This window comes from Procambarus clarkii, chromosome 34, assembly GCF_040958095.1.
Source record: "Procambarus clarkii isolate CNS0578487 chromosome 34, FALCON_Pclarkii_2.0, whole genome shotgun sequence".
In the NCBI taxonomy this organism is placed as follows: domain Eukaryota; kingdom Metazoa; phylum Arthropoda; class Malacostraca; order Decapoda; family Cambaridae; genus Procambarus; species Procambarus clarkii.
In genome coordinates this window covers 21,172,647-21,200,383 of record NC_091183.1, presented here as the reverse complement: position 1 = coordinate 21,200,383, position 27,737 = coordinate 21,172,647, and the positions used below count along the sequence as shown (strand labels likewise).

General features: G+C 41.0%; 1 protein-coding gene across 1 annotated transcript in view; it reads left to right on the top strand.

Moving 5' to 3' along the window:
• Positions 1-27,737, top strand: part of LOC123762008 (sodium-coupled monocarboxylate transporter 2) — a 108,624-nt gene that overhangs the window by 71,991 nt on the left and 8,896 nt on the right. Inside the window, exons 5-10 of the mRNA XM_069335752.1 lie at positions 3,545-3,757; positions 4,280-4,542; positions 4,750-4,933; positions 16,023-16,109; positions 16,516-16,679; positions 21,221-21,437. Coding sequence (XP_069191853.1) covers positions 3,545-3,757; positions 4,280-4,542; positions 4,750-4,933; positions 16,023-16,109; positions 16,516-16,679; positions 21,221-21,437 — 1,128 coding nt within the window. The remainder of the gene's footprint in view (positions 1-3,544; positions 3,758-4,279; positions 4,543-4,749; positions 4,934-16,022; positions 16,110-16,515; positions 16,680-21,220; positions 21,438-27,737) is intronic.

Genomic DNA, 27,737 nt, shown 5'->3' with positions numbered 1-27,737 from the left:
TAAATATAACTGATATCCACACGAGCGTGGCAGATTTTGAAAGAGAAATTGACAATATGCCCTTGCACTCAGCCCCGGTGGTGGTGGAGGGTCCCGGGTCTAGACTCATGGAATTCAATATTTATAAAGAAATGCAAAGTGCCAGTAGCACAGGCACTCAGTATAGTGTGGAGGAAGAGCTTGGACACAGGGGAGATACCAGATGCGCTTAAAGCATCAGACATTGCCCCTCTACACAAGGGTGGTAGCAAAGCATTGGCAAAGAATTATAGACCAGTTGCACTAACGTCCCACATAATAAAAATATTTGAGAGTGTGATCAGGAGTCAGGTCACTAGATTCATGGAAACCAATGACCTCCACAATCTAGGCCAACATAGATTTAGAGCAGGAAGATCATGCCTCTCACAGCTACTTGACCACTATGACAAAATCACTGAGGCATTAGAGGAAAAACATAATGCAAATGTCGTATACACAGATTTTGCAAAGACATTCGACAAATGTGACCATGGAGTGATTGCACACAAAATGAGGTCAATGAGTATAACTGGTAAAGTAGGACGCTGGATACTCAATTTCCTATCGAACAGAACACAAAGAGTAAGTCAATCAAGTAAAATCGAGTCCGAGCTCAGTTAAAAGCTCTGCACCTCAAGGTACAGTCCTTGCACCACTGCAGTTCCTTATTCTCATATCAGATATAGACAAAATCACAAGTCACAGCTTCGTGTCATCCTTTGCAGATGATACAAAAATCAGCATGAAAATTACCTCTGCTGAAGACATTGATAAACCACAAACAGATATTAACAAATTTTTCGATTGGGTAGCAGAAAATAACATGATGTTTAACGGTGATAAATTCCAGGTACTCAGATACGGCAAAAATGAGGATCTTAAACATAATACAGGGTACAAAACACAATCGAATCTGCCCATAGTAGGAAAACAGCATGTCAAGGATTTAGGAATAATGATGTCCGACGACCTAACGTTTAGGGAGCATAACCAAGCAAGTATTGCGTCAGCCAGAAAAATGATAGGATGGATTACGAGAACATTCAAGTCCAGAGAACCCATCACAATGGTTGTACTCTTCAAATCACTTGTGTTGTCCCGTTTTGAGTACTGCTCAGTACTCACTTCCCCCTTCAGAGCAGGAGAGATTGCTGAAATTGAGGAAATACAAAGAACATATACGGCACGCACAGACGAGATAAAGCACCTAAATTATTGGGATCGTCTCAAAGCTCTCCAAATGTACTCACTAGATAGGAGACGAGAGAGATACCAAATAATATACACATGGAAATTACTAGAGAGACAGGTCCCAAATCTGCACAATAAAATAACAACGTACTGAGTGAACGACATGGAAGAAAATGCAGTATAGAACCAGTGAAGAGCAGAGGTGCCATGGGCACAATCAGAGAACACTGTATGAACATCAGAGGTCCACGGTTGTTCAACGTCCTACCAGCGAGCATCAGAAATATTACAGGAACAACCGTGGACATCTTCAAGAGGAAACTAGATTATTTCCTTCAAGGAGTGCCGGACCAACCGGGCTGTGGTGGGTATGTCGGCCTGCGGGCCGCTCCAAGCAACAGCCTGGTGGACCAAACTCTCACAAGTCAAGTCTGGCCTCGGGCTGGGCTTGGGGAGTAGAAGAACTCCCAGAACCCCATCAACCAGGTATCAACCAGGGCGGGGCTTATGTTCCCTGTACTCATGAATATAATCCCTTTATTTTAACCTTACATTAGGGGGCTGAAACATACTTGATCTAAAACGCCTACATTCACATTAATACTATATGAAACCAGATACTATTAACATCTCTCTGGGTCAAGCAATTTCCAGCAACATATTGGTACATTACAGTTAACTAACTTCCCATTTGTAAGTTTGGTACTCACTAATCCTTGACCTCAGATCACCAGCGCTTAAGCTGGGAACAATATCATCTCGCTCCAACTGGCTATGCTCACCATGTTCTCACATATATAATCCATACAACACACTACTCTAAAAGTACATGAACAATATAATCATACTAGACAAAATAAAAGGCAACGTCTAACATCTTTATTTCTTCTTATATGCTAATCTACTTTGTAGACAGTAACGCGTCCGACATTTCTTCATCTGGAGCTAACGGGATCGTAACTTATCCCTCCCCTCCTCCTCCACCACAACTGCCTCTCCCTCCCCTTCTCCTCCAACATAACAACTGCCTCTCCCTCCCCTTTTCCTCCACCACAACAACTACCACTCCCCCTCCTCCTCTTTCACCACAACAACCCCCTCTCCCTCCCTTCCTCTTCCTCCACCACAACAACTGCCTCCCCCTCTCTTCCTTCAGCACAACAACAACTGCCTCCCCCCTCCCCTCCCGCTCCATCTCCCCTCTTCCTCCACCACAACAACTGCCTCTAACTCTCCTCCTCCTCCTCCTCCACCATAACAACTACCTCTCCCTTCCCCTCCCCTCCTCCTCCACCACAACAACATTCTCTCCCACTTCTCCTCCTCCACCACAACAACTGCCTCTCCCTCCCCTCATCCTCCACTACTACGACTACTGCCTCTCCCTCTCCTCCTCCTCCACCTATACTACTGCCTATCCCTCCCCTCCTCCATCACAACAACTGCCTCTCTCTCCCCCTCCTCCTCCACCACTACTACTGCCTATCCCTCCCCTCCTCCTCCACCACTACTGCTGCCTCTCTCTCCCCCCTCCTCCTCCACTACTTCTACTGCCTCTCTCTCCCCTCCTCCATCTCAATTATTATCTGTCCCTCCCCTCCTCCTCTCCTCTTCCTCCTCCACTATTTCTACTGCCTCTCCCTCCCCTCCTCCTCCACCACTACTGCTGCCTCTCCCTCCCCTCCTCCTCCTCCACCACTACTACTGCCTCTCCCTCCCCTCCTCCACCTCAATTATTACCTCTCCCTCCCTTCTTCCTCCTCCTCCTCCACCACTACTACGTCCTTTCCTTCCCCTCCTCCTCCACCAAAACTATAATGTCCTCACCCTCTTCTCTCCTCAACCACTTCTACTGCCTCTCCCTCCCCTCCTCCTCCATCTCTACTACTTTGTCTCACCCCCCACTCCACCACTACTACTGCCTCTCCCTCCCCTCCTCTTCCTCCACCCATACTACTACCTCTCTCTCCTATCCTCCTCCACCACCATGGAATAGCTAAATGTCTTAAGAATGTTTCATACAGACAATAAATAACATTCACTATTTATTAATGAATTTTAAAAATAGACCATTCATTCGTTATTTAAATATGTAAAACGCATTTGTAATACATTAGGAATAAAATAATTTTGGAAACCATATAATATAAATGAGCTTGGGTTATTATACATACGATCTGCCTATGTATAGGCAGATCGGGCTGTCTATACATAGGCATGTATAGGCAGCCTATACATGCCTATGGGCTGATGTATAGGGCTGATTGGCATTCTGCAGCTTACATTAGTATCGGCATATCATGTAATTAAGTGATTGATATCTTTACTCCAGACTCTCATCATGTACGCCAGTGTGACGTTCGTTATCATCAAGGGCGCTCATGACGTTGGAGGTTTCAGTACAGTGTGGGCGAGGAATGCAGAGAGTGGCCGGACCCAAGTGATCAATTATGACACAGATCCCACCACTAGACACACCGTTTGGAATCTATTTATTGGAGGCTATTTAAACTGGATCACCATATACGCCGTCAACCAGGCGCAGGTATTGGCTCAGCGAGCCTTTCCGATTCTGATATTTTGTTGAACTTCAATGCTTTATTAAATATGCAAGAAAAGAATTCATGAAGCTCATAAGATTGAAAAAGATGTAAATTTAACCAAAAAAAATCGTCAAAATGTTAGAAATTGGAAGCCTGTTTTTCATTTGGGAAGCACATAGCCTCTGCTGCGCCAGATGAGGAACCCTATGAAGCTGGTGACAGTATCTTGGCTGCTGCAGCCGTACAGGTGGTGGAAATGGAGCCCATAGAAGATGTGACCACTTCACTAGATTATCTTATTTTTTTTAACTATAAAGTGAATAGCACAAAATTCTTTTATCTAACTGCCTAACGTCAATGTTTATGGTTCACATAGTTTCAAAAAGTACTATCTAATCAAGAGGATGGGTTGAATTATTTGGTACGTGTTGTGGCGCCTTATATATGTGCTCACTCCCCTTAACATTAGCACCTGCCTACAACGCGGCCTAGGCAGAAATTCATGCATTTTTCACGTTTTGTAGGTGCAGCGATACCTTAGCGTCCAGACAAGACAAATGGCCATCAACGCGTTGTGGATCAACTTGGTGGGACTTTTCGTGTTGACGATCACCTGTTGCTTCGGTGGGATGGTTGTGTACGCCAAGTACTATGACTGTGACCCAGTCCGTGCTGGAGTTGTCACCAAGGCAGACCAGCTCTTCCCACTCTTTGTCATGGACACCCTCGGGCAGTGGAAGGGTCTTCCAGGAATGTTCGTTGCTGGCATATTCGCTGGCGCTCTCAGGTAACATCTTAGAGGAGAGTTTAGTGTACCTGAATTACAAGTCTCTGAGTCAGAAGGAAGGCTTTCACTCTTTTCTGATGATATATTTCCATATAGCCAGAAACATATTGGGCGCACGAATGTTCGAAATTGAATAATAAAAGTTTAAACAGGATTTCAAGTACCAAGAATTGCATGAGACAAATGAATTATTGTGTTGTATGCCAGCACTATTTCTTCCGGGTTGAACGCCTTGGCGGCTATCGTGTTAGAGGACTTCGTCAGGAGTGGGTGTTATCCAGGCATCTCCGACAACGCCAGCACCTTGGTCTCCAGGGGCCTCTGCATCGTCTTCGGTCTCATCACATTTGCTCTTGTCTTTGTAGCAGAGCAACTCGGCAATATTTTGTCTGTGAGTAGATCTATTACTAAGTTGCTTAGTCAATGCTATTTTGTCAGTGAGTAGGCCTATTGCTAACTAGGTTGCATAGTCAATGCTATTTAGTCTGTGAGTAGGTCTATTACTTGTTGGCTAGTTGTGCCAGTGAACTTTCCAACACCAATCTCGCAAACCAATTAATAAACAACTTTCTTAAAAAGTAATTAAATGGTTGTGCATTATATATGTTTCTTGACATATAACAAGACAGGAGGCAACACTGCGAGAATATTTACTAGATGAGGTATGACTGAATTGTTGTTACAAACTACTTGCCTCCTACACCCTCAAGTTTTATGAAACTAAGTTCATTACAAATATGAAAGTTTACAAAAGCAAATTTTGCAGGAACTCAGAGGGAATAACAATTATTATAATAAAGAACTACATGTATACTGGAGGAAACAGTCAATATTTTATTTAGAAATATCACATCTTTCCCTCCGGAAAATCGTACACTAACAGTATACAAACAAATGACAAATATTTATTGCTCATCATAACACAAATTACCTCAATACAAGATCTTAATGCCAGTAATAACGACCATGATGCCCTGGTACCCGGGCAGACCTTTTGGGTCTCCCTGGAGAAATTGAGACATCTTCACGGGGCATCTCACTTGCTAGTTCATGACCTTGAACACCAAGAGAAGTGGGGGGGGGGGGAGGGAGATCCATCAATCGCATCGCATTTTCATGAACAGGAGAGAGTTGATTCTTGGGCACAGACTCGACATTATGATGCTTCATGAGAGTTGTCAGACTCGATGAATTCGGTGCCAAGTCAAGGACAGATTGTGTGGACTGGCATTCATCTGCATACCTAATGCCGATATTGGCTGGGATTACATTAATGAGATCAACTTGGTCACCTAGACGGTGATTAAACAAAACTAAACTTCAAAGTAACACCCTACCAGTACCATAAACCATGATGGTTATGAGTTACAATCAGCTGAGCGTTATTGAGAGTTACTTTCCTCCCCCCCCCAAATAAAAAGACATAAACTCATGTGAGATTGTATTAGTTGGAGCAGATAAGAAAGATATAATTGAATGTAGTTCATCTAGAAGCACCAATTTCCAATGTGTTTTGCTAGATTGTGCGATATGAATGCTAGGCAATAGCATTTCATATGATACAATTGCACCGTTCAACCTGTACATTCCCTGTGAGATGATAGGACAGTGTCCTTTTTGTTGCGACACCTTTGAGAATAATATATCTTGAGTACCTAGGACATAAAGCAGACACTATGTTTGAGTGGATAAAGTTGGTAATTTTTCTAAGGCTTAAGACGCTGCCGGGTATTTGATCACAGTAGACGTGTTCATCTCACGGCACGGGAATGCACAAGGGATGCGCAAGTACTCGTCAACGACCGTGAGTATGTGGATTATGGATCGCTGATGACAAGTGCTCCTTAAAATCAATGGTAAGCCACTCCAGACGCAGTGGATCTGGAGCTTAAATTCTTCAGAGACCTTGCAAGATGAACATGTTCTTTTTACATATTTTGATGTGTATGGAAGGTTTTTTGATCTTACAAAGTGAAGGAGCCGAGTCAGTTCATGATTACTGAGTCAATCACGAATGTAAATGACGGAAGGGCATAAATAACCATCAAGATTGAACGTTTGATTGTTGCTTCTATAAGGAAAGATTTAGGCCAGTTAATGGAAGAAGTGATGCAGAGTTATGTGTTGCAAGTGGATGAAGCTAAAGTGTAAGTTGTGCCTGTGAAACCAGCAAATTAGTTTTTCGCAAAGGATAAAGGCCTTAGGAAGATAATAAAGAAGCCTTTGGGGCCCATTTCGAAAACCTCAAGGTATTCTCTAGACTGGAGGAGAAATGTTCGAAGGATGTAGCTACTTCCCTGACAGAAGAGACAGTTAATTTCGAGCATGGAAGCAGGAGTAAGGACGACAAAACGACTTAACAGGAAAACAGGAAAATCTTGGTAATCAAAGATTTAAAAAAAAGTACAAACAGGGCTTTTTGTTTGAGATTTTGGTGATGAGGGTAAGCTCTCATGGGGCTGACAGAGGTTATACAATAGACAGGAGGAAAATATTCCTATTAACTGCTACTCTGTTAGACGAAATGATGCTGGCAAGCGTAGATATGAGGAACTTATAAACTAATTAAGGTTATCACTACACATGACTCGGAAAAAAAGGTTTGAGTTATATTTGAACTTTTGCTTAAGTTAGGTGTTGGTGGTCAATGGTTGTCATGGGCAATTGGGATAAATCATTTGACAACCACTTGAAAGGCCTTTTTTTGGACTGAGAAATGCCAAATATCAACAACTGGGATTAGTTCATTAGCAGGATGTATATGTATGTGAGGGATGGGACTCACCTTTTGGGTAGCAAGTATAGCAAACTCTTTTGATTTGGCATTTAGTAGGATTTTAAACTGTTATATTCAAGAAGTCAAGCCATTATGGAAACATGAAACAAAAATGTAAAAGAAATATGTGAAAGGAATGTTAAATGTTTCACTAAAAATATTACTGATGGACTCGACCATCAACATAACAATACCCTAAAAGTGTACTACATAAACAGTACTAATATAAAAAACAAATATAGGTGTTCTAAGGGCTCTTGTATGCACGAAATAAAATAGTATTACACTAACCGAAACGTAAACAAATGTTGAAAACAGGGAACTATTAACAAAATATGAAGTAAGGGATTCAAATTATTTCAGACATTCAGATTAGAGAATGAGGAGAAGTATCAATATATACTAGAGGAAAACATAAAATGTAGTGTCATTGGAGCCTGTCCTCAGACCATATCCATTACCATTAGAAACCACACATCCCCCTCAAGACACCTAGATAGTTATCTAGATATTTTTGATGGTCTGAAAGCATATTATGGTTCCAGTAATAGTCTACATGTAAACTGGCAAATGAACCTATGTCGTGAACCAGGTTTATTCTCAAGTTATAACTTTATTGTATTAAAAATCGTTGGTTTAAAGTATAAAAAGTGAATGATGAAAGACTTCAAAGAAAATTTTAATTGAAAAATTTGGCTTACTGTAAATGGAGTTCCTTGGTACTCTCATATGGTTTTCAAATTCCATATTTCACATTATCGTCTATAATACACCTTATTAACGTAACCAAACATAATGAAACACCCTAACCAAACCTTAACCTAAAGTAACCCTATCCTAATCTAACTATGGACAGTGAGTAAATAATAGCACTAATTATGTAGTCAATCCCAATCCATTCCTTTGAGCTGATCTCCTCCCAGAGGACAGGTTGGTCAAAGAGACAGTCAAAACTGAGGCATAAACATAACAACTGTTTCGATAAAATTAAAAGAAAATAATGGTAGCCTGATATAACTGGGGTAATATATAGGCCAGCAAACCATGTCCGAATTGAGGAAAACCAGAGATGGGGAGCGGTATTTAGGCAACTTGATCTGGCAAAATTTGCATAACAGGTAACTTTAATTTTAATAGAATAAATTTTATCAATACAGCAGACGAATAATTGAAAAAATAATGGACAAATGATTTCTTAAGAATTACATAATTGAACTAACACACAAAAGCAATATATTAGATATGATTCTAGGCAACAGCTAAAAACTAGTGAACGGCAAAGAAATAGGGAACATGTTAGATTTAACTTCTGGAAAAATGTTGAAGAGAATATTATGGAGAATTAACAAGTTTCATGGGAAAGTTAGAATGGGCAGACTTGTCCAAAGGAGGAGGGCTTTTGGCATCTGACGTAAGTTGGGTGGTGAATGACGTAGCAGTGGACTGGGATGTGAAATCAACGTATAACTCACATAAAACAATTACTATTAGTATACCATATAACAGAGTATACCATATAAGTTCATTAAGTCGAATAACAATTCCACCTCGCTCTAGGGGGGTAGGGGGGAACCTAGCATTGTCATCTATCCAATTATCTGTCTATAAATATATTTAACTATCTATCCATCCATCTATCCATCGACCTATCTATTTATCCACCCATCTATATACTGTCTGTCTTCCATCTATCCATCTCTATCCATCTATCGATCCATCTATCTATCCATTCATCTAACTACTGTCTGCCGGTCTCTCTTTCTCTCTATGTCTCTGTACTCTCCTAGTTGTGTTTGCGAAGGTAAGGGCTTCGGCTGTTTGGTACCACCTCTCAAATGTCAATCTACTGGCGTAGGGGTTCCTGAGCTAATTAAGCTCTATCATATCTACATTTGAAACTGTGTATGGAGTCAGCCTCCACCACTTTAATTCCTAAAGCATTCCATTTATTAACTATACTGGCATTGTGAAAGTTCTTTGTAATGTCTCTGTGGCTCATTTGGGTACTCAGTTTCCACCGGTGTCCCCTTGAGCGAGTACCACCCGGGTTAAATAATCCATCATATTCTACTCTGAAAATTTTGCGATAATTATATCTCCCCGAACTCTTCTGTCTTCCACCTACGTGAGGTGCTATTCAAGCTGGTTTTTTCTCATACTCATACCTCTTAGTTCTGGGACTAGTCTAGTGGCATATCTTTGAACCTTCTTCAGCTTCGCCTTGTGCTTGACAAGGTATGGACTCCATGCTGGAGCCACATACTCCTGGATTGGTCTTACATATGTAGTATACAAGGTTCTAAATAATACCTTGCAGAAGTTTCTAAAGGCAGTTCTGATGTTAGCCAGTCTTACATACACCGCTGATAATATTCTTTTGACGTGGAGTTCAGGAGACAGATTCGGTGTGATATCAACTCCTAGGTTTTTCGCTCTGTCCGTTTCGTGGAGGACTTCGTCTCCCATTTGGTACCCTGTGTCTGGTCTCCTGGTCCCTCAATCTAGTTTCATTACCTTACATTTACTTGGATTGAACTTTAGATGCCATATGTTAGACTATTTCTTCAGTTTATCTAGGTCATCTTGTATCATCTTGCTACCTTTTTCGGGGTTAACCCTCTTCACAATTTTTTGTTATCATCATCAAACATTGAGAGGAACGAGTCTATTCCCTCTGGGAGATCATTTATATAAATCAGAAACAAGATAGGTCCAAGGACTGAACCCTGTGGGACTCCACTGGTGACGTCTCGCTACTCTGAGACCTCACCACTCACAGTGATTCTCTGTCTTTTGTTGATTAGGTACTCCCTTTTCCATTATTTCATTCTACTCCTTGCTGCATCTGTAGCTTATGCACTAGTCTCTTTTGGGTACTGTGTCAAAGGCTTTCTGGCAATCCAAAAATATGCCTACCCTTCCCTTTCATGCCAAATTTTTGTCGCCTAGTTGCAGAATTACATTAATCTTTTGAGACAAGATTTGCCATCCTTGAACTCTGCTGGTGATGTGTTACAAAGTTATTTGCACCAGATATTTTATGAGTTTTCTTTGCACAATCATCTCCATCACCTTGCATGATACGCAAGTTAGGGACACTGGCCTGTAGTTCAGTACCCCTTGTCTGTCACCTTTTTTTGTAAATCGGGACTATATTAGCACCCTTCCAAAATATTTGTTAGTTCTCCTCCACCAGTGATTTGTTATATACCATCTGTCTGTACTCACCTAGTTGTACTCACCTAGTTGTGCTTGCGGGGGTTGAGCTCTGGCTCTTTGGTCCCGCCTCTCAACTGTCAATCAACAGGTGTACAGGTGTATCGTGCACCCCCCCCTGGGGTGGGGTGTTCATGTATATATGTATACATATATTTACATGTATACATATACATATATGTGTATGCATATACATATACATATACATATACATATATGTATACATATACATACATGTATACATATATTTCTCCGTTACATGAGGTCTGTAACGGTTCTATTGTTACGTAAAGTATGGTGACAAATAAACACAGACACTAAGATACTATATATATATTTGGTCGAATATATAGAAGTACACAGGTGATACTTTGGTGTGAGTTGAGCGCACTGAGCGTCGGTACAGTATCTCGCAAGTGTCTGCTCTAGACCACACTTGAAAGTAGACTAGTTAATGTTTGCTATTCTGCTGCTTATATGCTCGGGCAACACCTGGTGTTGGTGTTGCCCGGGCAACGCCTCACCTCATTCATCTCCAAAGGTTGACAGGAATATTAACAATGCATTTGGAGGGAGCATATTATTTGGATAATCTACTCGCTACAGAACTCCCCCTCCCAGGGGATGAAAGGAAAAATACTTGATCAAGGAACTTAGCTGGTCGGTGAATTGTACGCCCTGCTCGCGTTACATAACCATCAAAGTTAACTTCCTCCTCTTCGCTGATGTCATCTAACTGGGGTCGTAGGGTGGGAGGTCGTACAGGATCGTCCGTCGTCGTAGGCGTTGAGACGAAGCCTGGAGCAGAGCAGAGAGCTGAGTGCGGCCGGAGTCGTGGAGCTATATGTGGGAGAGCGTGGCGGCTCGATTGAGAATTGTGAGTATCTGAACTCGGGGAGCGAGAGCGTGGCGGCTCGATGCGGTCGTAGTCTGCTGTCTGCTCTGTGTCGAAGCTGTAGCGTCTTGGGTCGTTGGTGGAGCATTTAGATCCGGGGCGGATGGGCTCGGGCACCAGGACAATAGGAGGTAATGTAGGCACGTAATTAGGACAACGAGGGCATCACTGCTAGAGCTGAATTGTCCTGGAGGCGACGAAGAGTTGGAAACGCAAGCTGTAAGTTCTGTACTGCGCAAGGTGCTTGAGTCGGCAGAGTATCAGAATGCAGTGAACGTGTAGATGAATCTGACGAAAGAGCAGCTTTCGTGGGCGCCCCAGTAGAACAAGCAGTGTCCTAGCAGCGACGGAGAGTCGGCAGGACAGGCTGTAGATCCCACATTATGTAGTTACTGATGAAGCTGCCAGCTGAGTAAGTAGTGATCGTGGAGCAGCAAGCCGTAGTAGATGAAAATGCAGAGATGATCGCGATGAAAATCATAGCTGTGGCGAGGGTGTTGGCAACGTTCCATGACAGGTGGCTGCGGTCCACAGCAAGCAGCAGCCGTAGAGGTGCAGTGAGAATCCATGTTGTAGTCCGTCGTGGCTGGGTATCGTCGAAACTCTCTGGGGTCACCAATGTGTCTGTCTGTTTGTCTCTGTGTTTCTGTATTTGTCTCTGTCTCTTTGTCTGTATCTGTGTGTCTCTGTCTGCCTGTCTCTGTCTATCTGTCTTTCTCTCTCTTATAACAAAATAGGAGTGTCTAATGTGTGGGTGGTCGCCAGTGACAGAAGCTTAGTGGTGTGAAATACTATAAAAGAATAGTTACTCCTAACTCTGATAAACGTTCGTGGCTTGAAAAATCTTTGAAGCAGTGAAAGAATCGCAAAACAATTGGATACTCCATATTGTATATCATATGTTTGTTAGTGCTTGATTTCACTCCGCTGTTGTGCTAAGGACTGGAAAGCCTTTACAAGGCAAAACAGCAGGGGCCTGAGATGGTTGTCGTGTGAATCTCTGCCCTACGTTACTGCTTTCGGGGGTCTAACGGTGAGTTGATGGTTATCGTGGACATACTCGGGTTCTTTGACTGTGTTGTAAGAGGAACCGTTTCAACGGTCATCTATAAACATGGCTCCATTAACGTGTACTTAGGTTCACGACGTAAAGCCTTCATGGTGAGCTTATATTTTCATATATTTTTTTGTCTATGCTGAGAATTTTAAAATTATTATTTTATATAACATGCTTCAAGATTCATCCGTTCAGTGGGATTATTTTGTTATGTCTGCAGGAGAAAGTCAGATCATTTATAAAGTAAAAAAAATCACTATTTTTAAACAAGTCGTTCCTGTGTGTGTTCAATTATATATATATATATATATATATATATATATATATATATATATATATATATATATATATATATATATATATATATATATATATATATATATATATATATATATATATATATATATATATATATATATATATACATATATATATGTATATGTATATATATATATGTATATATATATGTATATATATATATATGTATATATATATGTATATATATATATGTATATATATATGTATATATATATATGTATATATATATATATGTATTAGTATATTTTGGTAGCAGTCTTTCCTGTAGACATATATTATTAAATATGACCGAAAAAGTAAGATTAATAATTCTAACACGAATTTTCTCAATCTTTCGTACATTTCTTTTCACTGTTGGAGGTAAATCAAAAATCAATTCTCCAAAATTCATTTTTATTTCTAGTCTGACGCGACACGAGCGCGTTTCGTAAAACTTATTACATTTTCAAAGACTTTAGTTTACAAATACACAACTGAATAGAACTTACGCATCTCCGACTTTGTTTATATCTGCATTTGAGAGAGGTGGATGGGGTGAGGTGGCATTAATAGGGTATTAATTTCATCAACACAAGACAGAACAAGAGGTGGCATTAATAGGGTATTAATTTCATCAACACAAGACAGAACACGAAACAATGGGTATTGAATAGAAGTGATTGTAGAAAGCCTATTGGTCCATATTTCTTGATGCTTCTATATTGGAGCGGAGTCTTGAGGTGGGTAGAATATAGTTGTGCATTAATTGGCTGTTGATTGCTGGTGTTGACTTCTTGATGTGTAGTGACTCGCAAACGTCAAGCCGCCTGCTATCGCTGTATCTATCGATGATTTCTGTGTTGTTTACTAGGATTTCTCTGGCGATGGTTTGGTTGTGGGAAGAGATTATATGTTCCTTAATGGAGCCCTGTTGCTTATGCATCGTTAAACGCCTAGAAAGAGATGTTGTTGTCTTGCCTATATACTGGGTTCTTTGGAGCTTACAGTCCCCAAGAGGGCATTTGAAGGCATAGACGACGTTAGTCTCTTTTAAAGCGTTCTGTTTTGTGTCTGGAGAGTTTCTCATGAGTAGGCTGGCCGTTTTTCTGGTTTTATAGTAAATCGTCAGTTGTATCCTCTGATTTTTGTCTGTAGGGATAACGTTTCTATTAACAATATCTTTCAGGACCCTTTCCTCCGTTTTATGAGCTGTGGAAAAGAAGTTCCTGTAAAATAGTCTAATAGGGGGTATAGGTGTTGTGTTAATTGTCTCTTCAGAGGTTGCATGGCGTTTCACTTTCCTTCTTATGATGTCTTCGACGAAACCATTGGAGAAGCCGTTGTTGACTAGGACCTGCCTTACCCTACAGAGTTCTTCGTCGACTTGCTTCCATTCTGAGCTGTGGCTGAGAGCACGGTCGACATATGCGTTAACAACACTCCTCTTGTACCTGTCTTGGCAGTCGCTGTTGGCATTTAGGCACATTCCTATGTTCGTTTCCTTAGTGTAGACTGCAGTGTGGAAACCTCCGCTCTTTTCCATGACTGTTACATCTAGAAAGGGCAGCTTCCCATCCTTTTCCATCTCGTAAGTGAAACGCAGCACGGAACTCTGCTCAAATGCCTCCTTCAGCTCCTGCAGATGTCTGACATCAGGTACCTGTGTAAAAATGTCGTCAATATACCTGCAGTATATGGCCGGTTTCAAGTTCATGTCGACTAAGACTTTTTGCTCGATGGTACCCATGTAGAAGTTTGCAAACAGGACACCTAGGGGAGAACCCATGGCGACCCCATCTACTTGCTTATACATGTGCCCATCCGGGCTCAAGAAGGGTGCCTCTTTAGTACAAGCTTGGAGTAGTTTCCTCAGAATATTTTCTCGTATGTCAAGAGGAATACAGGCTGGATCACGATACACTCTGTCGGCTATCATCCCGATTGTCTCGTCCACAGGTACGTTGGTAAACAGCGATTCTACGTCCAACGAGGCTCTTATCCCTGTGGCCCGTGTGCCCCGCAGTAAGTCAACAAATTCCTTTGGAGACTTCAGGCTGAAGGCGCAAGGAACATAAGGAGTCAGCAGGCCGTTGAGTCGCTTCGCCAGTCTGTACGTGGGTGTGGGTATCTGGCTAATGATTGGCCGAAGTGGGTTTCCAGGCTTGTGTGTCTTGACATTTCCATACGCATATCCAGGTTTATATTCCCCAATGATCTTTGGCAGGTGGCGTCCGGATTTCTTGGCGTTCACAGTTTCGATCAGTTTGTTGACCTTTGCTTTTAATTCGGCTGTAGTGTCCTTCGTTACCCTTTGGAACTTAGTTTGGTCAGAGAGTATGATGTTCATTTTCGCCAGGTATTCGTCTTTTTTAAGAATGACATATATTGGCGACTTGTCACCTCTCCTGACAACTATGACTCCGAGGCACTACACATCAAGAAGTCAACACCAGCAATCAACAGCCAATTAATGCACAACTATATTCTACTCACCTCAAGACTCCACTCCAATATAGAAGCATCAAGAAATATGGACCAATAGGCTTTCTACAATCACTTCTATTCAATACCCATTGTTTCGTGTTCTGTCTTGTGTTGATGAAATTAATACCCTATTAATGCCACCTCTTGTTCTGTCTTGTGTTGATGAAATTAATACCCTATTAATGCCACCTCACCCCATCCACCTCTCTCAAATGAAGATATAAACAAAGTCGGAGATGCGTAAGTTCTATTCAGTTGTGTATTTGTAAACTAAAAGTCTTTGAAAATGTAATAAGTTTTACGAAACGCGCTCGTGTCGTGTCAGACTAGAAATAAAAATGAATTTTGGAGAATTGATTTTTGATTTACCTCCAACAGTGAAAAGAAATGTACGAAAGATTGAGAAAATTCGTGTTAGAATTATTAATCTTACTTTTTCGGTCATATTTAATAATATATATATATGTATATATATATATATGTATGTATATATATATATATATATATATATATATATATATATATATATATATATATATATATATATATATATATATATATATATATATATATATATATATATATATATATATATATATGTGTGTGTGTGTGTGTGGGTGTTTGTAATGTGCATATTAAGGAATGTGTAAGTAGCTCATGTCAGAGTGGGTGGGGAAGGATTTGTTCCTCTGGAAAAGTCTTCCATTGTGGCGGTCATCAAGAAGAGGTCTAAGCAGGTGTGCATTGTATTGCAGGCGACAGCTACCATATTCGGCATCATTGGAGCGCCTCTGCTGGGAGTCACAACCCTTGGCATGTTCTTCCCTTGGGCCAACGCCACCGTAAGTCATCCACTCACTGTTGTACTCACAGCCAGTTATATCTCAATACCAACATGGTGGGCCTTTCTTATGTCACTTTAAGATTAATTAAGGTAGATTCCATACATGAATAAGAGTTCAGGCCTAATATAATTATTTAAAAAAATATTAATATCATGAATTAACAAATTAACGAATAACGATTTATGAACTAAATATGAACAACAAGAGTGTTCTGGCCACCCTTGGACCTGAATCCCAGACTTCGTGCTAGTGAGGATATAAACCACTGGATCACACTGATCATCTACCATTTTTAAACACAGATTTAGGAATTTCTTTCACTTCACACCAACGACAGTTTGATGAATATTTATGTATATATGTACAAGCCAACATAATACTTTTATTTGCATTTATTCGACAGGGAGCCTTTGTGGGTGCAATTGTCAGCTTGATCTTGACGTCATGGGTCGGGGTGGGTCACCAGATAGCCAGGTTCTCGGGCCAGATCAAGCTGGAGGTCATGCCCACCAGCACAGACGGGTGCCAGAACCTCACCATCGCTGTGCCCGCCTTCCTACATGACTCGTAAGTAGTTCATGTCTGTATACTTTAACACCAGTCAATTACGTATAATCACAAGCATGCATTTTCAACATTCATTAATCACCTTGATAACCGCAGTTTTAATGAATATTGTAAAAGGAACTACTAACCAGGTTATTTTTGGGCTGTACTTCGATATACAGTCTTATGTCTAAAAAATATAGAAAATAGTTATGATTCCTCTCAAACTCTTGATTTTGTGACCGGTCAATGATATTCTGAAATTTAATTATTGTCAATATCAAAACGGAGGAATTATTGTCTTCTCGTTCACATAAAGTCAGAAAACACATATTAATCAACATTAACATGTATTTATGCTAAAATATTTCAATAATGACAACGAAAGACTCTGAAATGAGTAGTTTTCAAGATCTACTATTATACTGTAATGCACTTTCACGAATCATCCCCCAAATGTAGTCCCCCATTATGTTTTCATTACACTGTCCTTAATAGTGGGATAAAAGTCCAATATATCCTGGTGTATGTTTTCTCCTTGTTCCTCCATATCATGACCTCCTTGAATTTATCAAGATGGTCATCAAAGTTATGGACCTGGAGAGCTATTCTGCGGCCCATTGTGCCGTAGATCTTCACCAGTCTCAACCAGTTCCGTATAGTTTACAGCGTTGTGATTGCCAAGGAAGCCACTAACCACTGCAACAAAGCTGTTCCAGGCTGCTTTATCCTTCCTGGTGGGATTCTTGGGAAATTTCTTGCACTCCAGGATCTTCTTTTTCTGTGGCCAGATGAAGCTCTGACTGTTGCCGCAGACAGCATCAGAAGTCTTGACTGTACTTGAAGGCTGCCGACCTTTTATGTAGAGTTCTGACAAACTGTTTCATAAGGCTCATTTCGAGATTAAATGGCAGCATCAGCACCTTTCGGGATTCACCAGTGGCTCCAACTTGGCGTTGTTCCTCCCCCCAGTCCACTGTTGCCAACACCACCTGTGGAGGTGCACCTTGGAATCCTTTCTGACCCACAGGCATAGAGAGCAAGACAAATTTGTAGAACCGCTTTGGAGACCCATCAGGAATGCCTCCATTTTCAAATCTAACCTCCGAGCTGGCGTAAGTGTGGGTAAAATGTTGGTGAATGGGCGATGTTAATGTAGTGGAGGCGACGCAATTGATTGTAAGTCGATGAAGAACGTAACAATGGAGATATTAATAAGCGTTGCTTATTTTTACCTCCCTGATCTTTGCCCTGATTTAGTTTTTAATAAAATAATTTATCTTTGCATAAAATAAATTTATAAAATTTTACCAAATTAATTATATGGAAATTATTAAAATTATAGAGACACTGTTAATGTACTGCTCAAAAGACCACATATGAAAGATCACATAGCTGTGATATTAAGGTTGTCTGAACAAATCCACAAGGGCCATGATGAGGGTCGAACCTATGCATGGGACGTTCCTTGTCAACTGTACCACGACATGGCACCATATTGTGGTATAGTTGACTAGAGCGTATTTGGGAACATCCAGCACGTAAGTTCGAACCCTCCTCAAGGACCTTGTGGATTTGTACAACAGATATATCATGTCATTGTGACTTCTGTGTGTAATGTTGTCTTCCCTAAGTAAATTGTCCCGGGTAAGGATCACCTGTAGGGTCAGTCGATGATTTATCCACCTGCATCCCGCCAAACACACACCGAAACTACGACGTTGGTACAACGTTCGAACATGTTTTAAACCAAATAACCAGTTATAACAACCAATATAGCAAGTTGTAACAACGTTCTAATACGTCATAAACATGTTAAGCCAAGATGTAACAACTTTATTACACGTTGTAACAAGTGGAAAATAGAGACAGTTACGGTTTGTGTTTCCAGGGCATGCCGAGAGGTCCACAATATGTATTGAATTAATAGATATAACTTTTGCAGCGAAATCACTAATTCATATCAGCAAATGCTGCCAATCCGCAATGAATTGACGATAGCCTAGCCTAATGTATTAAATTGAATATTCTCAATTTCAATATTTATTTTATTACATAAAATGTTCCAGTTGTTCATGACAATAAAAAAACAATTGCGTTCTTATATTACCTACTTTGTTTGAGGTAAAAAACCCACAGTGTAACCGAGTCCTGGAATTAACAGGTAAATGACACAAGTATATGATTGGCGTCAATAAAATCATCCCCATACATAACATGTGCATACTTTGTCGATTCTATATCCTTTGATGGATGTTTGAGCGCAGTATTTTAATGTTGTATGGGGCTGCATGTGGCGTTAATTAGTACCATTTACAATACTGTTCTCATATGTGTGTAGTGTTTCTACCACTACTACTCAGATAGAAATTGTCTCTATAACAGTTTTGTTATTTGAAACAAATTGATTAATTAACACCTGAAATATAAGCACACACAAATAAAACTGAGAGCCAAGCTCGTGGTGCCTCTTGCTGCAGGTGCTGTGTGTGTTTATGATGGCGTGGGACGCCTTGCTCCTTGCTCGTGCGTCGGATGCGCCAATATTTATATTAATAAATTTATATAATGTTTATTCATTAATGTGTAATTCAATTTTCTTTCTTTATTATGCACCCCATACTCATCCCGTGGGCGATGGTGTAAAGGGTTACAGAGGCACATAATCGGTTCAGAAACTGAACCATCTAGTTCGTTTAATTAAGCAAATAACAACCTTTTGACACTAGTTACACAATTATTAATGTTATATATACATGATCACATACTCCTGCATACACATACATATATTCAAATACATATATACAAATACATATATACATACACATACATATATATATACACATACATATATATACAAATACATATATACATACATATATATACAAATACATAAATACATACACATACATATTCAATCACCTACACAAATACACACAACAGAAATCTTTTGTATCACAAGTGATTCAACAAAAGGCTCACAACAGTCACTATACAAGGCACTTTACATCTATGGTGAGTCACACAGTCTTGCTAGTCTTGCTCATACTAGTCTTGCTCCACCAACTGGGCGGCAACTTTACAATCATGCATCACCTACAGTAAGCAAATTTTGGATACTTCGCTGAGATTTCGGGCAGCACATCATTATGAATGAAGAACTTACACATTTCTTGGACACCATTGATGGTGTTATCTCTGAATTCCGCGATTTGTTCACATTCCAGTATATAATGACGCAAAGTATGCGAATAGTTATGATGACAGAGTTTACATTTAGTCAAATCTACATCAGCAGATGTTACAACCTCCCATCTTTATTACACATTAATGGGATATCTCTATCTGTCTCTCTCTCTCTCTCAATACAATTAACCTTATTGCTGTAAACTTTTCAGTTCCCACCAATGGATGGGTGAGCGATGCATGATAGGCTTTACAGAATTATATGCAGCAAGGTTACAACAAATGTAAATTGGTTTCCTCGGAGTTGATTGTAATCCAGTTTTTGAACCCAATATGTGACACTGAAATCAATGCTGTCACTTGCCCACAATATAAGAACAGAATCCATATTGATTTAACTATACTAATTAAAACTCTTACTTTGTGTGGTAAGGCTTCTTGATATAACGACTATGTTAGTTTGATAAAAAATGTGACTAGACTGCTGACATATGTGACAACAAATTATGCAACTGGCTTTTCAAGGCCGCAACTTGCTTAGACAACAAACGTTTTGGTTCAGTTCCTGAATTTATTTTGAACGTTCTTTAAAAGTCTGTTGATATATGATAAATAATGCAACTAGCTTATCAAAACCATAACTTGCTTAGTTACATGCATGATGGGGGTTCAATTCCCGAGACCATTATGTGCTTCTGGACACATGATTTTCCTTAGAACTTTGGAAAAGTTCACTACCTTTTCCACTACCGTTCTCAGGAAGGGTATGTGGGTGCATGAATGAAGAAAGTAAGCTGGCACTTGTATTTTCAGTTATAAAGTAAGTTCTATAGCTATAAGAGAGAATGTAAGTATTTTCTCTTTTGTTTATCTGTCCAAGGTTGGAGGCCAGACGTTCAGGACTAGTCTCCCCCAAATTTGTATATGAAACATGTGGCATATGGGAGTGTTATAGGATAGTCCGAGATGAGCCATGTGAAATTAAGAAATATTATAATTTATATAGGGAGCTCATCACCCCCGGCAATTTTAATTGAGTTAAGTCAGAAATATTGATTGTGTTCTATACAGTTGTTTCAGGACTTCATAATAATACATTTATGAAAAGTGCTTTGAAATAATACGTTTTCTGAGGGAAAGGGGTTGAGGGGAGAAGAGATGAGAAGGGGAAGAGCAGCAAAAGGAAGGGAAAGAGGGATGGATAGAGGGAAGATGGGTGAAGAGAGCGGGTGTGAGAAGGGGTATATGGGTGCAAGAGGAGAGAAGATGGGGGATATGGATATTGGTTGAGAAGAGTGAGGAGGAATGGTAAGTGGAGGAGAAATAGACTATCCAGGACGCCGCAAGGTACCTCATCCAGTATGGTTTCGCTACAGTGAGGGTGTGGAGCCAGGCGAGGTGCTGGCCATATACCGCCTGTCTTACCTGTGGTACTCCACGATTGGTTTCTTCACTGTGATCATTGTGGGGATGTTGGTGACGCTGGTGACCGGTAAGCAAGACGTGCGGGTCGTCGACCCTCGCTGTCTCTCCCCCGCCGTCATATGGTTCAAGAACTGGCTGCCAGGTCTCAGTGGTCTCGGAGAAGACTACGTGAGTATCTCCTTCAAATCTTTTACATAATGTTTCTGTCCCTTCCAGCTAGTTTCACTGAGAGAAATACTACGTCTTTATTATCACTTATTGTTTAAAACTTTAGCTAATGTGAGATTTATGGTCTCACTAGAAAGGATACATGGTGGGCCCCAGGTTTGTTTGCCTGTCTCTTTCTCAATCTTCCTCTCACTTCCTTTTCCCTTCTCTTCCTCTCTCTCCCCTACTTTCTCCTCCCTCACTCTCTCTCTTTACATATTAGTGACTATATAAACTACCATATGTACCTACGAATTCTTTACTGTAATATGTGTCACACGTTTTAAATATATATATCAAAATTATTATAAAAATAAACATACAATATATTAAAATTCTAAAAAAGGGGCTAAAACATTCTCGGGAAAATAAATCCTCGATTTCAAACAATGAATATCTCTTGAGGTTGTTTTAGGAGCAAATATTGTTTTAAAGATTGGGCAATAAGAGGGTCCTTGAGCAACAACCCACAAAAGTCAACCAGAAAAATATTGTGAGACTACGCCCAAGAGTTCAGGGTCTAACCTAGAATAAACATTTCTAAATACTGATATTGATGTTACCAGTTGCTAAGCAATTTTGTTTTTGGAGTCCTGAGTAAATTCGTAGGTCAAACTAGACCTCTTGAGTCTTTGTCTAAACTGTTACTTCTTGTCAAACCCCCCAAAAAACATAAAAACGCTTTGAAATAGAAATGCTAATGGGTGACATCCACAAATTAAAAGACAACAAAAAAGTCATCACCACCGACACACTTCAGGCTGATGTAGTAACAGAGGCGGGGAAAAAAACGAGAAACACTCATAAAAAATCCTAACCCAACGACTCAAAGAAGCAGCAAAACAACTTAAAATTTGGCGTAACAATAAGAAAAGTCAATAAGAAAGCAGCATATGTAAAGATACCTACGCACGAATATTTGAATAAAATCAATGGTATCCTCAGTGAGTACACAAAATTTCAAGGAATTACGAGGAGCCCTTTTGAAGGTCTTAAAAGCAAAGTGAACAAAACTATTACCGCAATCAACGCAAATAGAGGTTAAGTTCATATCGCTGAATTCCAAGGCGACTGTGTCTTAGGATAAGCCTATTACAATATTAGGGCACATGAACTAGGTAACCCACTATGCCTAATAATCAGTCAGGTACAAACTCCAACCTACCACCTGGCAAAAAGACTAAACAAACTCCAAACTACATTCGCTCCAAAGCAACTATAGTCTAAAATCATCAGTAGATTTCTTAGAAATAATCAAGAATGCGCAATAGAAAAGAATTATTGCTTCACTGGGCGTTGAATCCTTATTTTACCAATGAACCGGTCGACACCACCTTAGAAATGATCCTGGACAGAGTATACAGAGACGAGAGCACCGCCAAATTAGACATACCCGAGCCACACTTGAAGAGCCTTCTCGAGGCATGTACAAAGGAAGCTCCTTTCATCAGCTCGCAAGGTAAAATATATCTAAAGATTGACAGAGTAGCAATAGACTTCCCCTAGAAGTGTTATTCCCCTAGTCCCCAATAGGAGTGAAACTCCGTTTCATCGATGAAAATGGTTATAGGAATATAGGAAAATTAGGAATGGCAGACAGTTTTTTTTCATTATTTTCATGGGTAAAACGGAGTACTGACTCTCTCTTGGTGGCTTTTTCCCATGAAAATGGTGAAAATAACATTCTGCCATTTCTGGGTGTACTAACAACAAAAACAGGAACCTTCCTAAGCACCAGTGTATTCTCTAAGCCTACAAACATAGGATTATGCCTAAACGGTATGAGTGAGTGCCCCTTAAGATACAAAGTTAGTGTTCTCAACTCTTATATTCATCGAGCTCTTACCCACTGCTCTGAATAGAGCAACGTGAGTAGAGAGTTTGAAAGAATAACCCAGGTGTTGGTGAACAATGTATATAGCAACATAGAAATAAACACTACAATAAGACGACACCTAGATCGATGGTACAATCATGAACCAAGAACAGAAACTACATCACCTCCAATAAAATTATATTATAAATCCACCATGCATAGTGAACATAAAAAGAAGATCGAATAATGAAAGAATAATCCGTAAAGGAGTAAAAAACATAACTCCTAACCAAAACGTAGACCTAATCATACTCTATAAACAAAGAAGACTATCGATCTCCTTATCAAAAACAACCCGAAGCCGACGGCATTACAGCATTCAGACGTGGTATATATCTACATATATATAAAAATGGAAATGTTCGTTTGTTCAAAATCGCTAATCTCCGAAAGTTTTTCACCGATTGCCTTGAAATTTTCACACAACGTTCCATTCACATCCGGGCAGGTTTATATATATATACTCTATATAGATGTCACGTCTGTGATGGGAAAAAACATGCTTTTTTTAAAAGCTGTGTTTTTCGTGTGTTTTTCATGTGAGGGAAATTTTTGAAACCTTTTTACCGATGGCTTTGAAATTTTTACACAACATTGCATTCGAATAGGCGAGTGTTTATATATACCTACATGCCTCACCTGTGACATAAAAAAATAAGCCTTTTCTGAAAAACAGCCCCATCTGTAGGACGTAGGAGCAACACACTAGGTAATCACCGAAAGTTCTTCACCAATTGCTTTAAAATTTTGACACAATGTTCAATTTGAATACATGCGTGTTTTGATATACCTACTATTTAGATGCCACACCTGTGACAGGTGAAAACGCGTTTTTTTGAAAACAGCGCCATCTGTTGCACGTAAGAGCAACACACAATATATAAAATATGCAGGCGATGAGACACAATAACGTGGCTGAAGTATGATGACCAGACCACACACTAGAAATTGAAGAGACGACGACGTTTCGGTCCGTCCTGGACCATTCTCAAGTCGATTGTGATGAGGACAGGTAGGGACAGGAATTAAATAGGCAAGAGAGAGCTGAGGAGGAAAGTCAGGTGTAGGGGATAGTACCTACACCTGACTTTCTCTCTTCTCCCTTTTTCTGTTCATTGTCTTCTACGCTCCCTTACTATCCTCTTCTTTTTCCTATTACCATCTCCTTCGGTGGTTATAATAGGAGCTGCCTCGTATGGGCCAATAGGCCTGCTGCAGTTCTCATTACTACTATCCCCTACACCTGACTTTCCTCCTCAGCTCTCTCTTGCCTATTTAATTCCTGTCCCTACCTGTCCTCATCACAATCGACTTGAGAATGGTCCAGGACGGACCGAAACGTCGTCGTCTCTTCAATTTCTAGTGTGTGGTCTGGTCATCATATAAAATATGTTACGATTCCATTTCAATGTTTCCGATTGCATTGAAATATTGAATTTTCATAGATTTTTATTTATTTTTATTTTTATTTAATTTATTTGTGTGACGTTATATTTGATTTTTTTTATTTATAAAAGAAAACCACAAAGTACAAACAGAAAAGCTACATACAAGAGAACATGAGTACATACATGATACACAATACAGGATACAGGAACACAACAGGAAAAAAAAAATAAGAATAATCAAAAGTGAAACCTACAAGATACAAAGCATATAACAAACCCCAACACGGGCACAGAAGACAAGCTAAAAGCAGTACAGGACACAAGGCATTAATAACAGAAAACAGAACCACACAAGGAACCGTAAGTACAAAAAATACAAACAATTACAAAAAAATAAACACAAAAGGCACAATAAACATGCAAACGACCAAAAGGCCTTAAGAACACAAGTACAAAATATATACCACCACCGCACTAAACACACTACTACAGCAGCACAATAGCACACCAGCCACGCATACTACACACAGAGCTGGAAATATAAAACCACACCCAACCACACAGAATATATACAGAAAGACACAAACACACACAAAAACCGGAACACGCAGGAACCGGAAAATAAAAAAAAACCCGACCCAGACACACACGCAACCCCACCCCACCCTACACCCACGCACCCAGGGGCAAGTAACATAAGAACATAAGAACATAAGAACAAAGGTAACCCAACAACACACAACAGTCATCGAGGAGGATATTTCTCAGGAAACTGCCATGGCGGATACTTCCGTTTATAAGCCTCCCATATTAAATAATCCAGTTCGGAAGGTGAGCAGCCCTCACGACACCGCGAGTATACCATATACTCGGGAATCTCTACATCCGGCGGAAGCGGTCGCGCCCAACCACGGTACACAAAAGACGAAGAACCCGTCTTGGGCGGCATGGACACCGCCTCCGAGGAAGCAGGAGACACCGGAATAGCGGGCGGAGGCTGCCGAGGCGGCAACACCGCCCCCGACAAAGCAGGAGACAAAGAAGAAGAGGCACAGGAGTCTACAGTCTCCGTGGTGTAGTGGTAAGACACTCGCCTGGCGTTCCGCGAGCGCTATGTCATGGGTTCGTATCCTGGCCGGGGAGGATTTACTGGTCGCAATTCCTTAACTGTAGCCTCTGTTTAACGCAACAGTAAAATGTGTACTTGGATGAAAAAACGATTCTTCGCGGCGGGGATCGTATTCCAGGGACCTGCCCGAAACGCGACGCGTACTAGTGGCTGTACAAGAATGTAACAACTCTTGTATATATCTCAAAAAAAAAAAAAAAAAAAAAAAAAAAAAAAAAAAAAAAAAAAAAAAAAAAAAAAAAAAAAAAAAAAAAAAAACGGCCGGAGACGTGTGGGGCGGCAGAACCGCCGCCGACTAAACAGGGGACGTGGGAGAAGGCACGGAACTCTCAGAGCGCGTAGCTTTCTTCAAGACCATCACCATGTCGCCACGTCCACTCTCAACGCCGCAAGGGGGAACCACCTCCCATGGGGAACCGGAACCATCCGACGCGGGCGACGCACCCGAAGCAAGAGGTACCGGCTCCTACCCCCACAGCAGGAGCCACATCAGGGCCCCCACCATCCACCGGACCCACACCAGCACCAGATGCACCATCCTCGCATTTCACAGAGGAACAGCTCGCAGAAAAAACCGACACTCGCCTCATCCTCACATTCCTCTGCCCACGATCGAGGAGGCGAAGCACCCGCCAGGGTGCTTCGTGTTTGGGGACAGATCGTTGATCATCGGAGCTGTCACCCCCTGCAGGAGGTACCCGAGAAGAGCCAGAGGTAGACTGCCCCCCAACCAGGGTAGCACGACCCCGCAGAATGTCAGCCTCAACAACACAGGGGACGAGACTGTCACCCACAGAGGAGACAGAAGGAACAGGCGTGGCCGTAGGAGAAGGGTCCAACACAGATGAGGGAGCCTGCAGAGACGTCGAAGGCAACAGAGGTGCAGAGTCAGAAACAGGTGCAGAGTCGGAAACAGGTGCAGAAGCCGGTGGAAGCGACGAAACAGAGTGCAGGGGCGGAGTCGCACACACCACCACCTCGTCGTGTACACCACCGTTCACACACGCCGGGCCAACAGCCACCACCAGGCCAGCACGCGGCAGGAGAACCTCCCCACCCAATCCATCATGAGACGGCAGGTCCTGCGCCACCAACGGGGGAAAATCCTCGTCCCGGAACAAGTTAATAGGTGCAGCCGCGACCCCAGTGCAATCAGCTGCCAGATGCACCTCAACGCCACAACGAAAACATTGTCGAGGCTGTCCCGCGTAGAACGACCACATAGTGTAGCCCATCAAGGTCACCGCGGAGGGAACAGGAGACTTGAGCCGCAAGCCGAGGGACCGGGTCCCACACAAGACACCATGCCACCTGCCAGCAGAGACGGAGTTTATCCGGACGGAAACGACAGTCCCAAACTGGCCAAAATACCATTGAAGCAAAACCTCCGTGAATTCAAATGGCACACCATGCAGGGCTACATACGTCACCGAACAACACCGGTCAGAGATAGTGACGGTACCACCATCCCCAGGGAGAGGAAGAGAGCGCCCATCGTACCGGGCCACAAAGTCTCTATAAACAGCAGCTGAGTTAAACTTAAAAAGTGCCCGATGGGTGGACAGCAGCAGTTACAATATCTTAAATTCAAATGGCATATCTATTGGAATCATAGGAAGTGAGGAATGAGGACATCTTCACCTTTTTACAGATCAATTTCACCACCAATTGCACTGAAAAATAAGATGAACAGTTAAAAAAAAGAATTAAAAAAGAAACAAATAAGCAATTCCCAGGAAATGAACGGTATGATAAACATCACCCCTCAATTCCAATGCAACGTCACACAAATTAATTAAATCAAAATGAAAATAAATAAAAATCTATGAAAATTCAATATAACAATGCAATCAGAAACATTGAAATAG